This window comes from Cyprinus carpio, chromosome A17, assembly GCF_018340385.1.
Source record: "Cyprinus carpio isolate SPL01 chromosome A17, ASM1834038v1, whole genome shotgun sequence".
Lineage (NCBI taxonomy): Eukaryota > Metazoa > Chordata > Actinopteri > Cypriniformes > Cyprinidae > Cyprinus > Cyprinus carpio.
Window position 1 is genome coordinate 14,457,444 of NC_056588.1, and position 24,843 is coordinate 14,482,286.

Sequence of the window (24,843 nt, forward strand, 5' to 3'; positions counted from 1 at the left end):
AAATGTAATTGTTACATGTGTAATTGCCTAGTTGATTATTATTATTATTTATATCGGGGTGTAGTTTTCACCCACGGCAGAACTTTCGTAAACGTTATAATTGTGTGCAAAACAATCCATCATTCTCTTACAGCAGTAGAAAGAAACTGTATTACATTGATTTAACATGAATACTTTTTATATGGCTGCCTTGAAACTGAAACTGAAACTGAAACGGTGTCTCTTTTGATAATTGATGATAACAAAAGCTCTGCTCTTGTCCAGGGGCCAGTTGCATAAAGTCATTTACAAAAATGTAGATTGGCCCAGTTTTAATCAGAAAAGTGGGACTGATTATCTGCCTGCAAGTCAGATTTTATCTTAGTCTACAGGTCATTTTTGACAGCAAACAATAAAAGTGTGACTTTTTTTTTTTACTTTCATTTAGCTTTTTCGAATCAAGTATTGTAGCTTTTATTTCTTACTAGACTTTATTTAGGCAGCTATATTTTAAGTGTTTAGGCAAAATACATTTGTTTTTGTTAACTAATTTTTCAATTCTAATTTAACCCCTAGGACAAACCCCCAGCAAACATAAATGGAAATTCTCACAAGGTTGTTCCCCTACACAAAAACTGTGGCAGGACTGAAGACAGCTTTAACCCAAGTCCTGCGGTTTAGGGATCCGACGGCGGATGCCAGCAGAAGGGCCACTCATCTTCCTTCCATTAATATCTATCGGAAAAGCCAAACATTCTGCGTGCCGCTCCGCCCCCCCTTCACCTGGAGCATGCTGATGCAGAGGCGCAGCTCACGTGGGCTTGTTGCAGCGCATTTGGCGGGAATTGTTTGTCATTTAATGTCAGTCACGGTCGCTGATGAACGGAGTCTTATTAGTAAATCACTCAGTAAATGTAAATGTGATGTAAGGACAGAGTTCTTCGTCTAAGATTATAGCCTACACGTAACCTTATCATGTTACTGAAAACGGAGATTTAGACAAAATGTTCTTTCTTTCTTTCTTTCTTTTTTTTAAAATGGTTTTCTAATTGCAGTATTGAGAATTGAATTGCTTGAGATACAACTTGGTGTCAGTAATGAGTCGGTTATAATAGAAAGCAATGTACAGGGATGAATGGAATACATGTTTTTGATGGAATAAAATAACTGCTTTGTTCTTATTTAAGGACTGTATTAAATTGTTGAATTGTTAAATGTGACAAATATAACCAGATGTTATGGCTATAGTACTATGAAGTATGCCAAACCATGCTCACTAGTACTCCAATATTATCTCCAATAAAATAATAATAATAAAATGCTCCATCTAACCTGAGATCTAGTATTTACCTGGACGCAGATTTGTTGAAACATATGCCTTCACTTAATCTACTTGAGAAAATAATTTCAGAGTAAGTCCGAACAAAATCAAATGTAACAATTTATCATCAGTCAGGTAAATATGTATTATGCCAATTACATAGGGAGGTGACCTTTCACCTTAAGGAATGGCTTGCCTGAATGATGTAACTTTATTTATATATATATATATATGTCTTCTCAAGATAGAAACACTTATTTCCTCTGTAACTATTGGCAATATCTGAACAAATTCATGATACCTTTTTTAAATAGTTTGCTGCATATATGGACCTACCTAAAAATTATTGTTTTAATGTGTATGACCCTGGCACTGATGGACAAGCTGTGTATGCAGTACACCTACTGTGTCTCCGTGCTCTATGGGATTGAGCTGTTACCAACTGTAATACTGAACACAATATCCAAACAGGCTTACCTGATAAAACACATTATTGGTCAGATAATTAGATAACTAGTCTCCAAGTTCAAAACACACCTTAGAGTCAACCATGTTGATCTGTCAATCGTAAAATGTGCAGGGTCAGACGACTAGAAAGCATATTTGTTTGTGTGAAATTAAATGTAATTTGGATTAATTTTAACATTTCAAAAAGTATCTATATCACAACTCACTTTTCAAAAAATATTTTAAAATGTATGAGCATTGCTGATCAACAGTGGAAGACATTCATGCAGGAAGACAATAAATATGCTGAATCATTGTAGAGATTATAAAACACTTTTTTTTCCATGAGTTACATAACATTGTGTGCAGTGTTGCAGTACTAAGTATGTAAGCTAACAGCACAGTAATAGACAATAAGTGATCAAATGTTACCACACTTAATCTGAATGTACAGATAAGTAGTTGTTGCACACATTTTTACACCATCACTGAAACTGAGTTGGTAGAAAAGGTGATTGATATGATATTACAACACTTCGTTTTCTCTAAAGCTGAGCATACTTGATCTAATCCCATTTATCACAAGACAGATCATAGTCTAAGAGAGATTCCAGTCAGAACTCAAAATGCGTAGTTACTTTCTTTTGCCTATAGGAGGACAGTGAAGCTTTCTGCATATAAAGCTGGGATAGAAGTTGTAGATGTTGTAATTGTAAATTATTTTCCAACAAAAACCTTATTGTTCATGAAATGTGCATCACTTTCTCACTAACAAAATATTTTACACTATGCAGACAGAAGTGTGTCGGCCTGGTTAGTCTTTGTTACCGAGTGGCCTGTATTATAAATGCTGTGACGACCCCTGATGGAAGGCTCCCTCTACCAGCATTGATCTGTTACAGCAGTGGGCCAATGATTGGTGCAGCCCTGTGCCTGCTTCTTCCAGAGACTAGTGGCATCCCTTTACCAGACACTGTACAAGACTGTGAGAAACAGACATTTTTTATATATATTCTGCTTTTTTTTTTATTTTTTAGGTTTATTGACAAATTGATGTTCTAAACTTTTGCTGTACTCTTAGATTTCCAAAGTAACATTTTTACCTTCACAAACACTTGGGGGGCAAAGTTTTGTGTAATTCTTAATGTAATAGACAGCGGGTTCAGTCATCGTTTTGAACAGCTTGTACATATGCCATGCAAAATAATAATAATTATTATTTTATTTTAACTTATTACTCATTTATATTACAATAAGAAAAATCAAGTCTTAAACCAGCACTACAGACAAATTATGTTAAAAATGTAGGAAATAATCTTTATTAGAACTGATATACAGTATATTTCATTTAAAACCAGTGAGAAAACAATCATTCATTTGTGCAAACAGCAATAAATGAAAGCAAGGAAAGCAACCATTCAAACACTTCCTTAAAAAAACAAAAACAATTTTCCTTCTTTTTTTTCAGAGCAACAGTACAAGATAGATGTGAGGTTAAATAAAGGGCAATAGTTCATAAAACTATAAATAAGGCTTGTTTTAAACAATTTAGCTTATCATTTGTTCACAACAGCTGTGCGGTGTTATTATCAGAGAAAAAAAAAATGGCACAACAAGCACCCATGTGCCACTGTGTTTTTGCAGATGGCGAACCATTGTGCTATCATAATTCAAACACCTGGAGAAACTTCACCTAATATACCACAGTGTCATTCTGTGTTTTTGTGTACACATAAAAAAGCATAATTGTATTCCAGTTTGTTTCTAAACCATAGCATAACTAAAAATGGACTAATAACTAATAAAACAGGAACCCTTTAGTAGTCAACCCACATACCGATAACTGAACGGCCAAAGTGAAATGAAGAATATATTTAACCAATGCCAATAAACATTGAAAACACACCCCTTGTCATCCCTTAATACAGCCTTTAAGAAGAACACTGACCCCAAGTGCTCCTAAAAATAAACACCTTCATCATAAACGTCATTTCAAACTGTGCAAAAGAGGACCCTTCAATGCCAGACATCATTTGTCACCAATTTGAGATTTTTCTGTCCATTTTTAGCACTTTCAGCTATAGGACACAAAATTAGCTGGGAAGATCCCAACCTGCCCTCTTAGTTCTCCTTCCCACCAGTCATACTGCGAGTCGGTTTTGGTGATAACAGTGATGCGATCTCCTACAACAAAGCTCAGATCTCCAGGCTGCTGACCGGTGAACGGATGCACGGCTGTGACCACTAAAGTGCCACCTGATGCTTGATCTAGAACACATTAGAGAGGAGAGATCATTGTTTGGTTAAAAACACTTTATTTATTGGAGCATTTTTGAAAGTGTAATTCTAACTGCAAACCAGTATAAAGAAAATGTAAAGGTTAAACTGTAATTCCTCATTATTAAAGACAATAAAACATTTAGTAAAGCATTCATAAACTGATAAATATATAAATAAAAATATATAAATACATGCATAAAAATACTTAATTAAAAAATAGACTTTAAAAAGGTTATTTGTTATTGTAGCATTTAATTCTAGTTACAAATCTACAAATCTATATATACACAGAATAACACACATTAATAATAATAATAATAATAGTAACCAATATTGTTAACTAAAACTAAAATTAAGACCATAAAAAATATGTGTAAAATACATTTTATTTCAGCTAGTTGCCAAGGCAACATTTCTCATTTTAATTTATCTTTATTACTATTTACTATTTTAGTTTAACTTGTACTAAAAAAAAAAAAAATAAAACTGAAATAAAATTAAACAATAAAAAAATTACACAAACAATAAAAAATTACTAAACCTTTAAAATTAAAATAAATCAAAATAATAATAATAAAAACTACAATAGTATCTCAGGGACACTAAAATAACACTGATAGCAGATTATTAAAGACAATAAAATATTTAGTAAAACATATTCATTGATTTATTATTAAATTAAATTAAATAACAATTAAAAAAAACTTCAGTATTAACATGAAGTGTGCATTTGCTTTTGCACTTCTTTACTGTTGAAATTTATTAGATTTATTTTACATGTATCCTTAATGGTATTTCCGCACTGCTTTGGAACAATATGCAATATTATGAATAGGGCTATTTAATTAAACTGTATGATGCATTTCTTGTGCTTTTCCTTATTTGCAAGATAGTTTGATAAATAATTACGTCTAAATGTATAAATGTTGCACATACTTACAGTGACATTAACAATGAATAAATGTGAATTAAAAACGTGCCTATAATGCTATATAAAACGGTCATAACAAATTATCAACACTAGAGAGCAGCATGTACTCTTAAAGCAGATAAACCCACTTTGGCTCAGCTAATTGATGCTCTCTCTCAAACCTACATTGTGTTGTACTTTAAACAGCACAAAACTTTCCAGGTTGTACTCTAATAGATGGTGGTGCACGGCACCGTACATCTGCAGATAGAATCTGTTAGCCATGGGCAAAACTCTTTTCTTTATTTGTCTATCAACACTTTAAGATATAAACAACTGTTCAATCATTTCTACTATCAGGTTAACAAACAACAAATGTAAGCCTTAAATTACTGAAATTCTTGACTATGTGTTTTAACACATCGAGCAGGAATAAATGCACTTTGTTCGTGGAATTGATAGTTTTACAGTAAGCAGTTTTATTCCTTCCTTTAGAGGTCTTTTGAAAAACAATATAGGTTTAAACAAAATGTAAAACACTTTACTCTTGATGCGTGGTTAAATACAAAAGTGTAAGACGCCCAGTGACAATCTGATTAGTGACCTTTCCTACAAATAGTGCAGAGTTTGAAAGCAACTATATGTACGTTCTTATCTTGAAATAATAAATTCAAATTCATTCTAATGTACACTCTACTAAAGCGAATGGTTTTTGTTTTTTTCCCATGCAGCCAAGGTTGCCAGGTGTGTGAAACAAAACCAGCCATCAAAACTAGGAAGAGGGGTAGGAGTTTTAACCCGTGCATGGCTGTAGAATATGCTGGGCACTTTTAATAAAACGTAAATTTGTCCCTGCAGTGTTTGTTTCATTCATACACAAAGCCTGAGGGAAAGACCAAAATAGACTCATGGAAGTAATAACTTATGACATGCCAGGAAATATATGGTTTATTGTTGTTTTTCAAGTCATCTCTGGGTAATACATAAATAATATATATGAATAATGTGGTGCTAATTGACATATCATTGATTACATTAGCCTATAGAAAATATAAAATATATTTCTGCCTTAATCGGTGATAAAATGGAAAAAAGTGTTTGTAGTATATAAACCAATCATAAAATTGTCATTAGGAAAATACAGGAAAAAATATTATAGAATACAAATGATTGGTTATTATCCAGCAGTGTATTTGATTTCTTACAAGAAAAAAAAAGCATTTGATATTTCTGTCCCCGTCACTTCTGTACTGATGGCTACGCCCCTGAACCCACAGATTTAAAAATAAAAAAAAAACCCTGCAGCAACAGTGTAAAACCATGGACTTGGCAACCCTGTTCCCATGCTCCCCCATGCCTTTTCTGGAAGTACTGTATATAAATTCGGTGGGCTGCTACGAAATTCCATGGATTGCTCTACAGCAGCAACAAATGCACATATACTTCTGTGTGTAAATACTAATACGAATTCCACCCACTTAACTGCAGGGGGCACCAAAGTCGCAAAATTACACAAAACTACAGTACATAGGGTTGCTTTAAAGCTGCACCCTTACTACATGCATGTTATTGTAAAGAATTCATCCGTGAATGTTTAATTAATTAGGACTCGTAATTTTTATTCAAAATGTCAAGACCTAATCTTCCGGTTATGTATATCGGACTTCTCCAATAATTCCAAACAAACCCCATCCCTTTTTTTACAATCAACTGCAAGCTTGCATTCAGATCCAACAACCGATGAACTACACAAAGTCCCCAGACTACATTTTTCTTGTCCATAATCAGTTTCACTCAGATATATGACACAACGTTATATTTTAAAACAGATTTTGAATCCCAGATTTCCAATGTGGTTTCAGTCTTTCATTCATATATCAATATAAGCAGAGTGACATTCAACATGCATCGAGCTTCACTCAATGATACGATTTATTTTACCGGTAAAATGGGGGGAAATGGGTGGCAAGGGGTTTTCATCAGTGAAGATATACAAGAGAGGAGCATGGAATCAGACAGAAGTGGAATGTGGTTTCACACTGTTGGCACCTGCTCTGAAATCTCCAAATAAACCTCAGGCATTGCCAAAAGCTTCTGTCGAGCCGTTTTTCACACTAAATGCTTTTGACTTGTATCCTAAAATAACTGCATCCATTCAACATAATGTTCATTCCCGCTACCACAAGTGCAAGACATGACAAGCCAGGCACAAGACAGCAATACAATCCAGAGAGTTTCTTCAGATCTGGAAGGGCTGTGTATTTTGGCAGAGTGGTCACATCTGAACTATGCGGTTTTCTACTTGCACACGCAATACCTGAAAAAGTGACAGCTCATGACTGCTATTTCTCCTCTCTGCTGCTATAAATCTCAGATTGGAGGGGATTGGAGCTAAGCCCTATCAGGTATACAGTGAACAAATCCAATTTATGCAACCATAGATAATTGCTGGCACCTGGTTATGGTGGAATACAAAAGACCTGATTAACAATTGACAACCTGGATTCACTTTTCATTCCGAAGGAACAGTGGGAAGTATCAGAGAAACCTGTACAACAGCTGCTCAACGTGCCATTACACTTAACAAATCAAAACCTCATAAAACAGTTTCCCTTTAGAGACAAAAAGAGTCTTTAGAAATCAGGGTGGCTCTCTAACAACCTTTTCCTAAGGCCAGGGATCCATCTAAATATTATTTACAGCTATAATGATCTTCAGGGGAAGGTGAGTTAATGAAACAGTGAGGAGTGAGAGTTTTCCAGGTCTCATTTTTCACAAATGATATCATGATAATTGGGGGAAGAGAAATGTCTGCCAGTAAAATAACAAATGTGAACACACACCCAAGGAGTTTTTTTTTCAGCTTGTAAACAATACAGATGAGTATCTCCTTGACTCATCATCAAAAGACTGTAGAAAGACACTGAACTATCCCTTTAAAATTCAAGGACAACGTAAAAGTAAGTAATTTGTATGTTTATTCTACTGTGTCTCTGAGGGACATGCATGCACTTTCAACATATAAGTTAACAAAATAAAAAGAGAGACATCTGTTGTCCTGATTTTAATGAAGTCATCCAATGCCATACTTCGACAACGACAATGACAACTGGCTGTTGAAAGACATGTCAAGTAGTTGGCTAACAATATCTAGTCCCTGTATAGTTCACCTGGCTCTCTTACACATCCACCTCTGGCCAAAAAAGATGCTGTTGGCTGATGGTTTGGTGTATTATGCAGTTGACAGTCGAAACTCGACACATAATTTAGGTTGCCAGCCATTTGTTGATTCAGAATGACTGTTATCAACTAGTAGAATATTAACATGTAATTTGACAAAATCCGGTAATTAAACATCACAGAGGGGAACTGGAAACCTATTCCCACCTGGAGGAGACACGAACAATGAAACCTTGTCTACAGCAGTCTCTAACTGTCTGAATCATGCTGAGGCACGCACACATTTCAATCAATTAACTTCATTTACACATCTGAATCAACGGAGTTAAAAATAACGAATAAATACACCATAATAGCATCTAAATTAATTAAAGAGTAAACACAGGAAATGAGGGATATCAGCTAATCATTCTAATAATGCATGCTTCAGTCTGCCGTTTTGAGTGAGAGAAGGGCAGATGATATTAAAATGCACATATCAGTTTAGTTTTCAATCTAATTTTAGCTATTTTCAATAAGTCGACTTGTGTGCACTTTGACAAGGAATTACTGTTTGAATTAATGTGCAAGTGAATAAAGTATCACTCATTTAAATAATTAACAAGAAGGCAAATGTACAGCCAGCTTTTTTTAATGGCAAAGTTGGCATCCATGAATGACTTTACCTGGCACAACAAACCCCACGTCATTTATCTACGATCACAGAATGTGTCTTTAGTTTATGTTAGCCTTTGCATGCTTGATTGCCCGCTCTTATAGCGTCATTCGCTCACACAGAATGAACTGCAGTTGCGTAAGTCAGGGACACCTGACAAAAACAACCTCTAAACATGGACTTCTAAAAGACAGATGCAATCTTCTGAAGGCACTCCTGTTTTTCTTGTGGGGTTTCTTTCTGACCATGAAGGACCCAAGAAGACCACTGACACCATAACAAACACATACAAGTATATTCAAACAGTTTTCCCTCCAGTTTGCTATGGCCACGATGGACTGAAACTGAAATTATAGCCCGCAGTTATTAATCTGAATATTCAGCATCACAATCAAAATATTGTAAATAAAATACAATAAAAGGCTACGTTCCACAAAACAACTGCAAAAAAACTTTTCTATCGAGTTATACTGGTCAACATGACCAGTATAGCTCAATTCCTGAAACAAATGACTTTTTCCTGTTGAGAAGACTGGAATACATACTTTTAAAAGGCTTCATACACTTGCCAACTTTGTAAATGGTTACAGAGAAAAACTAGGCATCATACATTAAAAGACTGAGCATCGCAAACTTCCAGATGTTCAAGCATTTGAAATACAACAAAACATGCACCTTTTTGTTAGTAAATGCATGACAAATGAAAAATTCTAAAATCGGCTCAAAATATCAAAAAAGTTTCATATCCTCAAACTGGATGGATTCCAGTCTTGAGAATATTTTAAGTATGGATTTATCTCTCAGCCTGACCGCCTGAAAAGTGCCCAAACTCTTCTGAAACCAGCCAACAGACCAGCATTACAAGGCAGAAAGGCGAAATAAGACCAAAAATCAACTCAGGTTGGTTTAAGATGTTTTTTTCAGAGGGTTATGAGAAGGTTCTTTCGATTAATATTTTAGAGAAAAGCATTTAATTTGTTTCAGTTGTCCTTTAGGAGCAGAACCCACTATAATCATCCTCATGTGTTGAGTGCTGTTGTTGGCTGCTCTGAACATAAAGTCTGTGTGTAATGTTATTATTATAATGTTCCCATGAACAATCATTGCTGTCATTTATGCTTGTGCACTAAAGATGGGCACAATGACCCTTCTGCTGAGTTGTAGTTGGAAATAAAATGTACTTTTAGCAATAAAATAGCCTTAAGGACTTGTGGAGATCCAAGACATCGCCTCCTCCAAGATTTTCCTATTTAAAGGACAGGGAGGCTGCCAAATCTTTTGATGCTTGGGTGTGTACGTGACAAAATCCACCAGTCCAGAATCAATCAAACACACACATAGCAAGTGGCCTTTAAAATCTCTCCCCTCAGGGATGATAATGACATCTCACTGTGGGAAAGAATGTGTTTGCTGCGTAGCTGACTTGTGACATGGCAAAGAGCATCGGGGCCCTTCCGGAGTACAGGAAGATGGGAAAATGGCCAGTCTTTAACTTTAACTTTAAACATGGGCCTTTAGGAACCTAATGAAAATAAATGAGACTGTTAGTGGAGTTGAATTGACGACAACACAAATCATCCTCCAAAGGCTGAGCTGAATAATGAAAGGATCTCACACAGCGCTGGGGGTTTCTTCTTGTGCATTTCTGCTATTCAATTAGCCATTGCTAATCTAGCTGTTTTAATCCACTTTATAATTTATCAATGTCAACTAAAATGCATGACCACATTGTCAGAAGGAATAAACCCTTTTGTTCAGATATTCGGCTTGATAATATGCTTGAACACGCAGGGTGGGATACAAAACATACAGTAAATCCCTCCTCTGTTAGTTTATTACCATAGTCGCAGGGGTGAAGTGTCTTTTTTAACAACAAGCATAATACCGTTTAAGGAGGGAAAAACATACTTAAAGATTTCTCATGGTTTTATTAGCTGTGTGGGAGGCTTGTGTTAACAGAAATAAACAAACCATTTTGTTCTTGACAGAAACCTTTGAATTATATTTTCTTAAGGACTTGCATATTCCTAAAATAATAAAATAAAATAAAATAAAATAAAATAAAATAAAATAAAATAAAATAAAATAAAATAAAATAAAATAAAATAAAATAAAATAAAATAAAATAAAATAAAATAAAATAAAATAAAATAAAATAAAATACTGCACTCACCTGAGCTTTCAGTATCCCAGTTGTCTAAGCTTGGATATAGAACTGGCTTCACAGCTGCAGAAGTTGTGAAAATATGACTTTTTATTAACACAAACACAAACAAGTCTCTCAATGTCAGAGGCAAGGATGTAGCAACTTTCCTCCAATATTACAACAACACAAGTTCAGTCAGTCATTTCTACTCTAAAAGATGAATGGTGTGAGGATTTGAGAGGCCACTGAGGGTCTTACCCTGTGTCTTGGGTGTGTAAAAGGAGGCAGCTCTCTGTGAGGGAGGTCTTGGTCTAGCTGGTGCTGAACTCATCTGTGAAAACAAAGACACCCGAAAATACATCAGCAGGCTTATCTCTCACCCAGCCAACAGAGATAAACAGAGACTGGCACTGATGCCGTGAAAAAACTAATTCAATTAGTTCAAGTCAAGAAAGAACAATTAAACCTCTTTTTTTTGTAAATCTAAATAAGTATGTTAATTCAGTTTGCACCTTAAACATTAATTGAATTGAAGTATAAGCTGAATATGCACTGCATTTCTAATAATGTCATATTGTGCCATACACACACAGAACTTTGAGATCTCAAAACATTATACACACTGTAACTATTCATTTTGCTTCATTTATACGTATACAGACTTACTCCTGAGAAAATAAAGAATTTCATACTCGTTATTATGATAGGAAATCCCTTGAGTTGTTTTGATCTGATTTCATGAGACCACAGTGGAAAGCCTATATTACTGTCATCTACAGTGTTTTATAGTAGTCTGATTTATAGTAGCCATTAAATGAAACTCACAATCAACTTCTAATATGCTGAATGTTTTGCCAAGACCTCTCATGCTTTATTTGTGTGTAATTTCTTAATTTCTTCATTCCAAACTACCTCATACTTGTGAAGAAAGTTTGTAGTTGGTGTGAATTAAAATCCTATCAACTACAATGAGGTTATAGTAACTTTGTAATAATGTTAAAAATCACCAGGTATTTTAAGTTATTTTATTTTATAGTTATATATTTCATAGATTTAATGATGTAGTATCTTTCACTTTTTTCAAAAGAGTAGCAGAACTGTTTTTAAACCACTGTAAATTATAGGTAACACTTTACAATAAAGTTTTATTTGTTAACATTTCTTAACTACATTTGCTAAACTAACAATAAAAAAAATTATTTGACAAAATACAAATAAATTAATCTTAGTTAATGTTAATTCCAATATTTACTAATAATACATAACTGAAATCAAAAGTTGTATGTGTTAATGTTAATTAATGGATGTGAGGTGAACTAACAATGAACGGTTGTATTGTTTTATTAACTAATGTTAACTAAGATTAATAAATACTGTAACAGATGTATTGCTCATTGTTCATTAATGTTAGTTAATGCATTTACTAACTTTAATGGCACATTATTGTATAGTGCTACAAAATTATGAGTAGCATAGCTCGTAGCTCAGTAAGCTTTGGTTTCAAATATGTTTTCCCAACATGGGGCAGTAGTACACAGACAGTGACCTTGCTTGAGGCTTGCATGTGTTTGTTCTGCCAGTCAGTGGTGTATTTCTCTGTGTAGTCCTGCAAAATGGTGTACAAATCGTATGCTTCAGGTGGGGGTTCCACATCTCCATTGAGAATTGATGAAGCACGAATGTCTTGGCCATAAAACCTAATCAAAAGTAAAGCCCACATTAGATACTGAAACTGTAGCATGTGAGGTAACATCAGTGCTCGAGGGCTTTAATGCAACATTTAAACTCTTTAACCTGTAAGACTGCAACATGCTTACTTTCGGTTGGTTTCTTTGCGTTCGATGAGGTAAGAACCAACAAGAGACACTCCAGCATAAAGACCACGAGATTTGCAGTACGAGTAGACAGCTGCTGTACTGCGAAACGCCACATCTGCCTCCAAATTCCTGTCAAAGATGCTTAGTCAGACTTGTATATATGCAAGGAATAAACACTACACAGTCAAAGCTCATAGTGAAATAAATAAAGATTAAACCATGCACAATTTTCAGTGTAATAACAACTTGTATTTGTTGAGAATCCTCATTTAAAGGAATACATACAATAGGGTCATTTTTTTCTATTATAGTTTCAATTATTTATAAATGATAAAAAAAAGTCTAAGGAATGGCCAAAGTAGCTTAATTTTCAAACTAAGCTTATGAACCAAAGAAATTATTTTCAGTTGTAAAAGTTTTTTTTTATTTAAAAAATATCACACAAACCCCTTTAAAATGTTTATAAAATGCCCAAGTTCCATTGTCCACTTAATATTTATGTTCTTAAAAGAGACCTTGATTTTGATGCAAATGGTGATTTTATTAAAATAATGATCATTTATATAAAATGTTCTATTGTAGGTGGTAAGAAGGTTCTATTCCAAAAATAACTAATTTCAAAAGAGCACATACACCCTGCAGTCATTGCTGCCAAACCAAATCCAAGCCCGATCTAATCTAAGCCAACAAATCAAACACATCCACATTAAGTGGAATCTTTAGTCCTAGCTTTCAAAGCTACTGTAGTGCAGCAGGCAACCATTCAGGACAATACTGCTTGCAGCTCTATTCCGGCAAGATCCATAAACAACAATTAAAGCAGTGAGAATAAATAAGGACGTTCCACACAAGCACAAACACAGCAGAATCCATCAATAAAGAGTAAAATCACTGATTTAGCTTAGAACAATGCAGCTGTCATTTAAACTAGCACTTTCGAATGGCTCCTAATGAACAGTATGGACACCTGTCATTATCTATAATGACAGTAGTATTTTCCGCACAGGCTCATGCTTGTCAAATTATGAATGACTGTTTTGTAGGTGAAAGCTGAAGCGGCTGACAACTGTATACATTTTTTTTGTATAAACATGTCATCAGAGAAAATGAGTCCCTTGTGAATGTGATAAAAAAGTAGATGGCTTTTATATTCTGTTGATTTTATATATATAGCTTTCAGCAAGAGGAAAAGGTTTTCATTTATGCTATTCATAAATAAACCAAAACTACAGTTAAAAAAAATGAGACGGATAATTTATACCTTAAAGACCTCCATCATCTATGTAAACACTTTAAAACTCTCTCCAAAGAAATGGGCTTCAACTGTCTATTTACAAATGAATGGAACATAATGAAGCTCTCAAGAGCTCAAGGACCGCACCATCCTTTTCTCATTCATGTCCACATAGCCATGGCAGCACTCGCAGTAACATAAAAAAAACAATCATATCAATTGCTGAACATAAATCAAACCATTTTCCCTTAAGCCATAAACTTTGATTTTAAACAAAAGTCAGCCAAGTGACAGATGCATCCAGATAAAAAAAATAAAAAAAGAAAGAAAGAAAGAAAACACTTTACTAATAAAAGTGTCATTTCATATTACAACACTGATACTTAACAGTGGACATTTGCTCAAAGCACCCAGGTTTCCAAAACTTCACTCTGGGTTATTGCCTCTCTTCTGCCCCCTGGCAACAGAATTTGGTACGACACAGTAATATTAACATGCATACCTGCCAAGAGGCCCAACAGCCACAGTGCAGTTTCCTCCAAGTGTAAGATTGCCCCCTTTACTAAAAGCATCCACAGCTCTCCTCTGATTCAGAATGATGACAAAATCTGATGACTGGAGATGAAAAAAAGTGAACATATGTCATGTTTTATGTGAAACCTTAAAAGGACGGTTCACTCAAAAATGACTTTTTCAATTAGTTTTTTTTATATATATAGTGACCAGGGGCTGTCATTACAAAGAAAGTCTAAGTTAGAAAGTTAAATTAAATTTTCAAAGACAGTCTTATATTAAATTAAATGTAATATTTAATTACATTTTTAAATAATATAAATATACATTTCAATTTTACAGAAATTTGATTACATTTAATTGAATTTAATTCATTTATTAATAATTTAATATTTTTATTCGTTTTTTTATTTATTCTTATTACAAGTTGGGCATCACTTACTATGTTCCTTCGCCTAAATATAAATAAAAATGAAATAATTATATTCAGTTAATTTAATAAGGGTTTTCTGCTTGTAGGATTTTTAAAATTGTGCCAAAAAATAAAACAATCTCTACTGCATATTTCCACCCCTGCATGATATATGAAGTTCCATCATACCACCCAGCCCTAAAACACTCACACGTCACCAGATACTGAGAACTGCCTATCACTCTTTTCATGATTTTCTCTCACTATTTACAAAATCAGATTTTTTTAGTTAGTTAGTTATTAGTCAAGTCTCTCCTTCATGCACAATCTAGCTATACATTACTCTGATAAGCACCCTGCCAACTATCTGTCACCAGCAAAACATTAAAAAGTAGCACTATATTCAGCAATAGTTTTTATGCTTTTTAAAAGCTGGTTGGTGTCGAAAGATTTGGACCGGTTTCAGGCATGCTCTGGTTTTAATGCCTAAAGAAAAAAATCGATACTTCCTGTACTCCCTCCCTACTTATCAGGTGTGTTTCTACTTACTGAGAGACAGACAGTGCAGAGCTAACCACTGTGCCTGAAGGCTACTTGAGAAATTAATCAAGACTGTCAAGATGCACAGGCGCTCGGTACACAAATGACTCATCCGAGCTGCAACCCAAGGTCATGAAAAAAAGTTCAACTTCTGCCTGATGCTGACAAATGACCTCACTGGAGATAGGAGGATGCACTGGAAAATGATGAAGCCAGCACTTGAAATTCAAACAGCTCCAGAAAAAAAAGCTGACTTCTGATTTAAGAAAAAGGCTGTGATGAGTAATTCATTATTCTCATGCTTTTGCAGAAGACCATGCAAGATATACTTGGGCAAATATTTCAATGTCTTGATGTTCTTGTCTATGCATGACTCCGACAATCTTGACAGAAAGAAAACATTTTTTTCCATGACATTGCAAGTGAAGTAATTTAGAAATTATACCCTGATATACGTGTCTGCATACTGTACATAATCCATAGGCATATAGCATAGTGTAGTCCAGAATGTTCATCAGATACATAAATAAACCTGTTGCATAACTGCTGAAAAACATCTTACCTCCAGGCCAATTTCAAATCCTCCACCAAGTCCAGCAATGCCAATGGCTGAAGGAGCAGACCATCCTTCAGCACAGGAAATAGAGATCACATCACACTATACATATAAAAACTTCAGTTTGGGATGTCCTACTATAGAATTTGTTTAGATTTTTAAGTACAACAGACAATCCTGATACCAACCTGCTAATGGCGAACCTTGAAACGTCTTTTCAAGATTAAAATATATAATGTCCAAAACATAAGCCCATTGTCCATTATTATAACTATTACTGAAGTTTAAATCAAATCATATATTAATGTTAATTAAATACAGGTATTAATCCCATATCAAAATAATGATTACACTACTCAAAAAGCTAAAGGCCTCAAAAACTCCTCTAAATTTGTATTAGCTCTGCTTAATGTCAAAATTCAATGAGTAAAAACAAAGAAACACTAACAAACACAGTCAATGAAGCTCTAAATGACCTTAAAGAGTGTTTTGTTTATTCAGTTTTGTATGTTGCTAAGGCAGCTGCCAGACATCAATTACTCCAATTCAATGAAACCTCCCTAATTACTCAAATTGGTCTATTTTGCTGTAATAGTTTTGGTTTAGACAGGAAGAAAAATTAGGATTGAACTTTTAAACATATATAGAATATAAATCACATGCTCGTATATAATCTCTTTAGATCTCACCAAGCAAATATACATATATTCTACACTGAGGATAAATCAAAAAGGACATCAATAAAACACACTTACTTCCATCAGCGAGTCTTGCGATCACTATCCCACTGCCGCCCCTCGCAGTGATCATGAATCCCGCTTTGAAGACTGACAGGATGGCCAGTCCCTGAGCCTTGGCAATGACATGGGCTGGTGTCAGATGGTGGAAAAGATAGAGGTAAATGAATATGAGATTCTACATTTGGACTTGTGCAGGCACAACTGTTCTGCATCTAAATACAAGGGCTGAAATATGAACTAAAAAAGAATAAATCAATCTGCAAATGCAAGATGAAACAGGTAGGCAGAGTTGATTGGTTCATTGTGTTTTTGCACAGGTTGTACAGATATGGTGAAGTCACTGAGTCAGTTGCATTCATGTCACATTCTTAAGACATGCATGAACAGATACATGTCAATGTACTTGCAGAAAGACTGCTAGTCATGCACACAGATGACATCAGTCAACAGAAATGCTAACTTTCAGCAGTTACTATAATAACACTTACATGTCTGGCATGGGTGCTATTACTGCATCAGGATTAGTCTACGTTCCTAAAGCAAGAGGAACTGTGGCCCCAGTAAGTATATTGACACATGAATGAAAATGTCAATGCATAGAGATATCAGTGTATCAAAGTGGCATTTATTTTTTTGGCACAACAAATTGTGTTTGTTTAAATTATAAAGCAACAGATACATTTTCAAAATGAAGAGCATGTCCATAGATAATGTGATGAACTACACGGATGGATACTTTGGGGGAAATTACTTTACCTTGAGACCACTGGTTAAGTTTTTGTAAACATGGCTGTGGCCTAGAATCATTTGGGTAGCACTTTATTTTACAGTCCTGTTCCTCATGTACATACTATGTACTTATTATAGCAATTACAATAACTATGTAATAACTAGGTACTAACCCTGAACCTACCCCTAACCCTAACCCTAACCCATGTAGTTACCTTGTATTACCAGAACTTTCTTAGATAAATACACTGTAAGTACACTATATGTACATGTAAGTACACGTACTGTAAAATAAAGTGCAACCATCATTTGTGTGCAGATGCCACTTGGTTTGATGTTCTTATTTAATGCATTGACATTTCTAAGTGTTACTTACTGTAAGGGTCCAAATACTTTGTGGGTCCACTGTATTGTGTAAATAAGAAAAAATATTACTCCTACTGTACTGAGAAACTCATTCAATATAATAAAGGCTGTCAAATGATTAATACATTACGTTAACTACAAATAATCACATTAAGATTTATTAAAAAAATAAATCCTCAAATGAAAATAACTGATTTTGTAAGGCATTAAATTAATTCTGCTGCTTTTTGAATTTGTTCCGATGATAGAAAAAATATTTAATTTTCATATGGGTAAGAAGAAGCAATCAAATTAATTTGATGCTTTTTTATTGATTAATGTAATAACTCACACATTAAATTTGCCTAAAATTAACATTTGGCGTTCACCATAAATTAATTAAATCAAAAATGACTCTTTAATGATTCTCACAGTGCTTTTATGGTGTTCCATGAACAAATGAAGGTACAAATATGGCACTTTTTTTGCCATTTTTTTCTGACGTTTAGAGAGATTCAAAAGAGGATTAATTAATTGAATTAATTCTAAAAGACAAATGTTTTTTCCACTGCTGTCTTTATGAGAGTAGAGACCACAGTTACCTGGAATAAGTTTGTCAGGCCCCATTCTGTTGGAGATTTCTGTGAACTCTCTGAGGATCTTGGCGGCCTTCTTGGCCTCAGACTTTAGGTTAGCAGGAATAGGGTTATTCACTGTAAAAGAAACGTCAGAAAAAAATGAATTTACACTTGTTCTGCATCACATTCCAACAATCTGAAACATCAAATGACTATTAGACCAAATTTGTCTGATGATTTGCGTCTTCCTGAATGCTTTAAATTCTACTATGCTAAAACAATTCTCTTGTGGCATCTATGTTACTTTGAAACTGGAATACATTTCAAATGTCAAAATGATTTAAAGGCTAAAGGCTATATTTAACCACTTATTGTTCAAGTTGACAAACTAGATATGAAACCACCACAATGACCTGTTCCTCTGTTATAAAGTATCTCCATTTTAATATGACAAACTGTTAACAATTCAGTAACACATATGCCAGAATAACCAAACTGGTTATTTTTTCTCATCTCATTGATAACTGCACTAATTATATTAGCCATACAGTCAGTGATTACTGATTAGTGTGTTAGGATTCATGCTAATGACTTTAGGTCAAAATGTGTCTCCCACAAGTCACTGTCTGAGTCAGATTTGCCTATATGCCTGTTAGAAAGAGAGGGGATAGAAAGAGAGGGGATTCAGGTCACTGCATGCATGGCATTTTTAAAGTATTTTAGAATAAATGATTAGATTTGTATAAAAGCTGAGTGTCATGTCACTTCATCGATGTATAAAAACATTTCTTTTAAATACCACCACACCCTCATTTTGTGACACAGATGCATCAAGTTCTCCAAAACTAATTTTTCAAGGATGAATCACTGGATATTTTGGGATGATTAAGCACCCTTCTGGTACAGATGAGAGTTGATTTTGGCAGGTGCATACTTTCTGTGGTCTACTCAGGGAGGTGCTTGCAAAGTGTCACTTTCAACGCAGTCTTTCCAGTTGGAGAATTCTTTCAAAACCAACCACATCAACAGAACGATTCTCCTGTGACCTGCTTCAATATTTTATTACAGTAATACCAGAACTGCCACCAATTAGGCAATTCTGTCCAGCTAACAATTCTCAAGACATTTTGAAGTGACTTTGACTTTTGTCAACTCAATAACCAGTGATAAGTAATGAGTTTAGCTAGAAAGTAGGTAGAAAGTAACCAGCTGACAAGAGCTGCTGCAACTTAGCATTCTTGAAATAGTAAAAATGTTAATAACTATAAATGAATCACTTAAGGTTACTTCAGAAATATTCCTAAACCTCTTCCGCTACATACAGCACTACTTTTACATAAGGGTCACTAAACTTTTAAAAATAGAGGTTCTTTACTGGAATCTATGAATACAAGATGAAGCATTCTATGGATGTCAAATGCTCCATTCAAAAGTTCTTTATATTGGAAATAGGGTTTTTAAATATTTTTCAAATGTTCTTCACAAAAACAAAAAAAAAGGTTCTTTTAAGAACAGTTCTTTGGGGTACCAAAAAATGGTTCTTCCATGGCATCACTGCAAAACCCCATTTGGAACCGTAATTTTGAAAAGTTTAGGGTTCAAAAAGGGTCAAAACTCCATAGATATGGCTCATTCATATCCCTAGCATGAAGCTGCAGGATGAGTTACACACCACAGTTTGATATAAAGTTATGGTTTGTTCAAGTTCCTAACCCTAAGTCTTGAGCAAAAGTAATACAGATTCTTGCCTTCACATAAAAACTACCCCAAGATCAGGACATCACATGAAAAAGCAGATGACTAACAAAGAACTCATTCACAGTTGCTACAGATTATTTCCAAAGTAAAAAAGAGGACCAAGGTCATATTCTTTTTTTGTACCACTTAAAGTGCCTACAAACCATTATTTATTTTAAGAAGCATATAAACACTGCTCTAGCTTCAAAAGAACTGCACACAAAGGGACACAAGATTTTTGAAAGTGAATTGGAGTACTGAACTTTGTAAGACCTGAAGGCCAGCCTAGAACTTGCATCAAACTTTCTCAATTTACACAAAGTCCAGTTGGGTAATAATAATCTCTCATTCAAATTTTCAATCTCTCATTCAAATTTACAATGTAGCAGTAAATGCCTGGCTCTGGCTGGTAACACCTCTATGACTCTCTTTCAATCCCGTGATTTCTAGTATTAAACAGCTGTGTGCTGTGAATTCTTCTCTCATTTGTCATATAGCTCTTGATGTAATGCGTTAGAACAATTACTCTCCCAAACCGGCGTCAACGTACATAAAACTTTACATGCTTTCAAACTGGGAGATACCTAAAGACTTCTACGTAAGCAACTTATGTCAAATAGCATCTCATCTATCAGCTATTCTGCCAAATCACCTCACGAAAGAATGTCAGTCTGAGTCATAAGTCTAACCTGATCTCATGACGTGGTTTTAAAGTGGATTAGTACGCACTGAACAACGTAATGGTGCTTTAAGGGATCAGGTGTCCTACAAACAAACCAAAACAAACCATAGTCAATAATCATCTCAACCATAACCCAATAGTTTGTTTAATGATATCCTTCTAGGTATTGTACTGTATAATCTCTCAAATGTATCACAGTTTCCACAAAAATATTAAGCAGCACAACTTTTGTCTTGTCTGAGTATTTTTTTTTTTTACTAAAATATTTTTTTCTTTACAAAAAGAAAATATGCAACAAGATGGAAATTATAGCTAGCTGAACTCATGAACATACAAGTCTATCAAAAGTAATTTTTATGATTTGCAGGATTTGAATAAAACTTCTTCTATTAGAGCTAGCTAGAAAACAATATATTGGTGACAAATCAGTAGAACTTGCAACAACCATCAGAAAAAAGAAAAAAAAAAGAAAAATAATTTTTTTCAAGGCATAAAAATGTATCTACAGTTTATGTAGTACTGCCCAAAAATGGGCACCAGAAAGGACAAAAGTGTTTTGTCAGCTGGACCAAAACTCTGTCACACTGGGCCAAGGTCAGAAAATCATCTGAGCCCTGCAACTAACCATATAATCAGCAGATTATAATAACCATTACCATATAATCAGCACATGCATGAGATACACTCATTCTCAAAAACCATGAGCAAAACTACATACTGTAATATAAAAGAAAATATAACCCAAGTACAATGCAGTTTTATTTTGAAGAAGTATAAACATGGTTTTTGTCCACTACAAACACATTGTGCTTAATCACTGGCTGCCAATGACATGAACATTTGCAAACCAAACATAACTTTGCATATTGGTGGGTCTATGCAGGCCATGACATTAAATAATCATCCATGTCTGTTTTCAAGGATTTTTGTACCTTTAGTTAGTACAATAATCACGTTTGCTACTGTGATCGATCCACGCATGATGCCCAATTTGAAATTGGAGTCCTGAAGCAAAAATCATTTGATGAGCAGCACTGCTTTAGAGCAACTGAAGCACTATTTCCAACCCTAATGTCAGCTGCCACTTAATAATGTGAGCCTTGGGCCCTTTTCTGATTTATTTCTAGTATAAGAATCCACTCGTAGAAACCCCTCTTTCTATTCTAACCTACAGCTTTAATACATGTGTCTTTGGTAGAAAAAAAAAGATTGTACCATTATAAACTGAATTCAAACCGAGACAGTCACAAAGCAAAAACAGCACCTAACTTTGCGAACTGAGAACATCTGGATGGGGATATGCAGGGTTGATGCAGCTCTCTCTTAAATGATGAACATTTTCTTAAGGGTTTAGAGGAATAATGCATACTGTAAACTTTGCATTGTATAATTTGGCTGAGTAATCGTCCCCCAGATCTGACAAGGAACCTAGTGACAAAGGTTTTTTGGGGGCTGGCTTATTACTGTCCCCAGGTAATAAAGGATGATATTGTTTTCTACCCGGTTCCTCATGCCTGTAAAACCTGAGCTGTCATACAGTGGGGGTGGACTAATAAATGCAGCTGTCATATTAAACATAACAATGAGAATACGATTTCTGTGATTACTACTGTACAAATAATTACTGCTTACGCAGAAAATTAATCAATACCTGATTAACATAGCAAAATGAAGCATGTAAAATGCAAATACCTGGTACAGTGCAATTATGTCTTAATTTGTAGTTGGAGGAGATAATCAACAATTACAGATGCAGCATCGTTCCAGAAAGAGAGAGCGCGCAAACATCTTTTGTCACTGACATTTACAGTGGAGGCTGCTTTAACACTTCAGACAAACAACTTAAAGGTCAAATGGTCAACAATTCAATTGGTGAGGTCTTAATTATAACAATAAATGTTAACACGTATTTTCATTTTCTGCAACTCTATAAATGACTGACATCAGTGTTATTCTATTAAAGGGCTCAAATCAGAAACAAAGGTCAAGAGGAATGCAAATGGTCTGGTTCGAAAATGATATGTAAATAGAGTCCAAAAATGGCAATAAGTATGATTGACACCTTGAAGCGTTTCCAACAAAAGTTCAACTTAAATCAGCGCTTAGTGATAATTCGTTTATAATTATAGCTTTAAACACATTCAACAAATCGAAGGGACACTCCAAATCATAACAAGTTGTCTGTTCCAAGGTGGAGATATATTACATCTATTTTCCCACAGGGGTTGAATTAATTGCTTTTGACAGTCAAGACCGCAGACAGTCATCACGTGTTGCAGCAGTGACGCGAAATAAAGTGCACGTCATAATGCAGCAGGTATTTACGTCATCTACTCTGACTATTGGAAATAATAATAATTATATAGATAGATAGATAGATAGATAGATAGATAGATAGTCAAAAAACAAAGTTTATGTTTAGTGTTATAATTAAGAAATGTGTCAAGTGTCATAATCTACCAGCTGTATTCATAAATTATGCCAAAATATAGACTACTACGTATACAAAGTAACACTGATTTTCTGTTTTACTCTCAGTGTTCCTGTAAGTCAAGCCCCATATCATAGATTAACACTGACTGTGAATAAATACTCTGAAATGTTTTGAACCTTTTCTTTTTTCTTTTTTTTTTTTTTAGGTTCCGGGCTTGTCTAAACGTAATACAAATGTCGCCTCACGGTGCGCGTGAATATTTCAGCCCAGCACAGCAGAGACAGAAACGAACCGACGTTGAGTTACCGATTCATCCCAAGGAAACATGAAAACCCTTCTCTAGTACTTACTTTTATCAAAAACGTTCTTTATTCGCCAGGACCGGAGACTTCTCGAAGTTTCTAGCTGACTTTTATGCAGTCTCACCTGGTGCAGGTAAGAGAGGTTCAAAGCGATGGTATACACTTCCGATACACCTGCCAAACCTGTTTACTTTAGTCTTAAAGGACCCGTGAGGATATAAAACGAAATATAAAAGTATTTCAGTTCGTTTGGTAAATAATATTTTCAAAGAAATACCGTTTACAAAGTAGCATGTCACAATTATAGACCATTATTTTAAGCTATATAGGAATCAAAGTTATTGTCAGCATTTTTGATTCAGGCAACAATGAGACACAGCAAAGAAAATGACGTTTGACAACATTAGGACCCCTAGCGCGCTCTCGTGTACACAGAGGCACGTTCTGGACTCACAGGTAGCGCGCGTGGAACCAGATAGATGCGCGGTCGTGATGAGTCGTATGTCTCTTTTTTGTGCAGTATTACGGTCTTTAAATAGACAGTATACTTATATAAATTTGTATTATTAGGAGCAATCAATGTTTGATAAAAAAAAAAAAAGCTTCCCGCTGATAAAAACAGCTGAGAAAAAGCTATTTTTAAGCAAAGGTAAGAGTTTCCTAGAAAAACTTAATAAATTAGGCACAACATTTTTATGTAGCTTAACAAAGAGATTTATATGTTTGTTAAAAAAAAAAAAAACGCTAGCAATGTTATTTTTGGTAATTTATCTTTGTTTTATAAAACCTGTTACAGATTATTGTCAGTGTGATTTTTCATCCTTATAAGGAATCATCTGCTGTGAGCACAATGTAAATCTGGACACAATGGTTTTTAGAAACATGTCTCATTTTACACTATTGTTGCTACAATCCCTAAACAGAGATCCAAAGCCTGTTTTTAACTGGCACATTCCTATTGTGCCAAAAAAAAAATCCCGGTCATGTCCTAAACATACTGAAAGTATCAAATTAGAAGCCGTTCTTGCTGTTAGCTTTCTTCAGAATATATTTCACACAAAAGGTCTGTTTTGCATCTGTATGATTTTCTAAACTACAGTCCACAACATAATCTTACTCACTATACCAAGAAGGTGCTCTCATGCTACTCCAAATCGTAGAAAATGCAATGCACTGCGGTTGCCATAGAAACAGTCAGTGTCATGAGACACGTGCTTAGGACTGCATATGCTGACCAGCCTGAAATATAAGCTTTTTAAACTATTTGATCACAAGAAACAATATATATGGGAGAGGTTTCTGTCAA

At 34.7% G+C, this 24,843-nt stretch overlaps 2 protein-coding genes across 10 annotated transcripts in view; one reads left to right on the forward strand and one right to left on the reverse strand.

Moving 5' to 3' along the window:
* The window catches only part of LOC109082441 (NHS-like protein 1), a 49,277-nt gene extending 48,117 nt beyond the window's left edge, over nucleotides 1-1,160 (forward strand). For all 8 annotated transcript variants that reach the window (XM_042774191.1, XM_042774192.1, XM_042774188.1 and 5 more), the window contains one exon: nucleotides 556-1,160. The gene's annotated coding sequence lies outside the window, so the exon portion shown is untranslated. The remainder of the gene's footprint in view (nucleotides 1-555) is intronic.
* Nucleotides 1,161-3,043: 1,883 nt separating this feature from the next.
* On the reverse strand, nucleotides 3,044-23,905 carry LOC109108388 (SH3 domain-containing YSC84-like protein 1). 2 transcript variants are annotated; one of them, XM_042774647.1, is made up of 10 exons: nucleotides 23,586-23,905; nucleotides 18,407-18,517; nucleotides 16,746-16,859; nucleotides 15,997-16,061; nucleotides 14,472-14,584; nucleotides 12,736-12,864; nucleotides 12,465-12,615; nucleotides 11,177-11,249; nucleotides 10,946-11,008; nucleotides 3,044-4,015 (listed from the first exon to the last, which is right to left on the reverse strand). In XM_042774647.1, coding segments are annotated over exons 1-10 (1,014 nt in total). In that variant the 5' UTR covers nucleotides 23,587-23,905; the 3' UTR covers nucleotides 3,044-3,821. The 2 variants fall into 2 exon arrangements, with proteins under 2 accessions (XP_042630581.1, XP_042630582.1); XM_042774648.1 differs by having other exon boundaries at nucleotides 10,946-10,999; nucleotides 23,586-23,904.
* Between the last annotated feature and the right edge of the window lie 938 nt (nucleotides 23,906-24,843).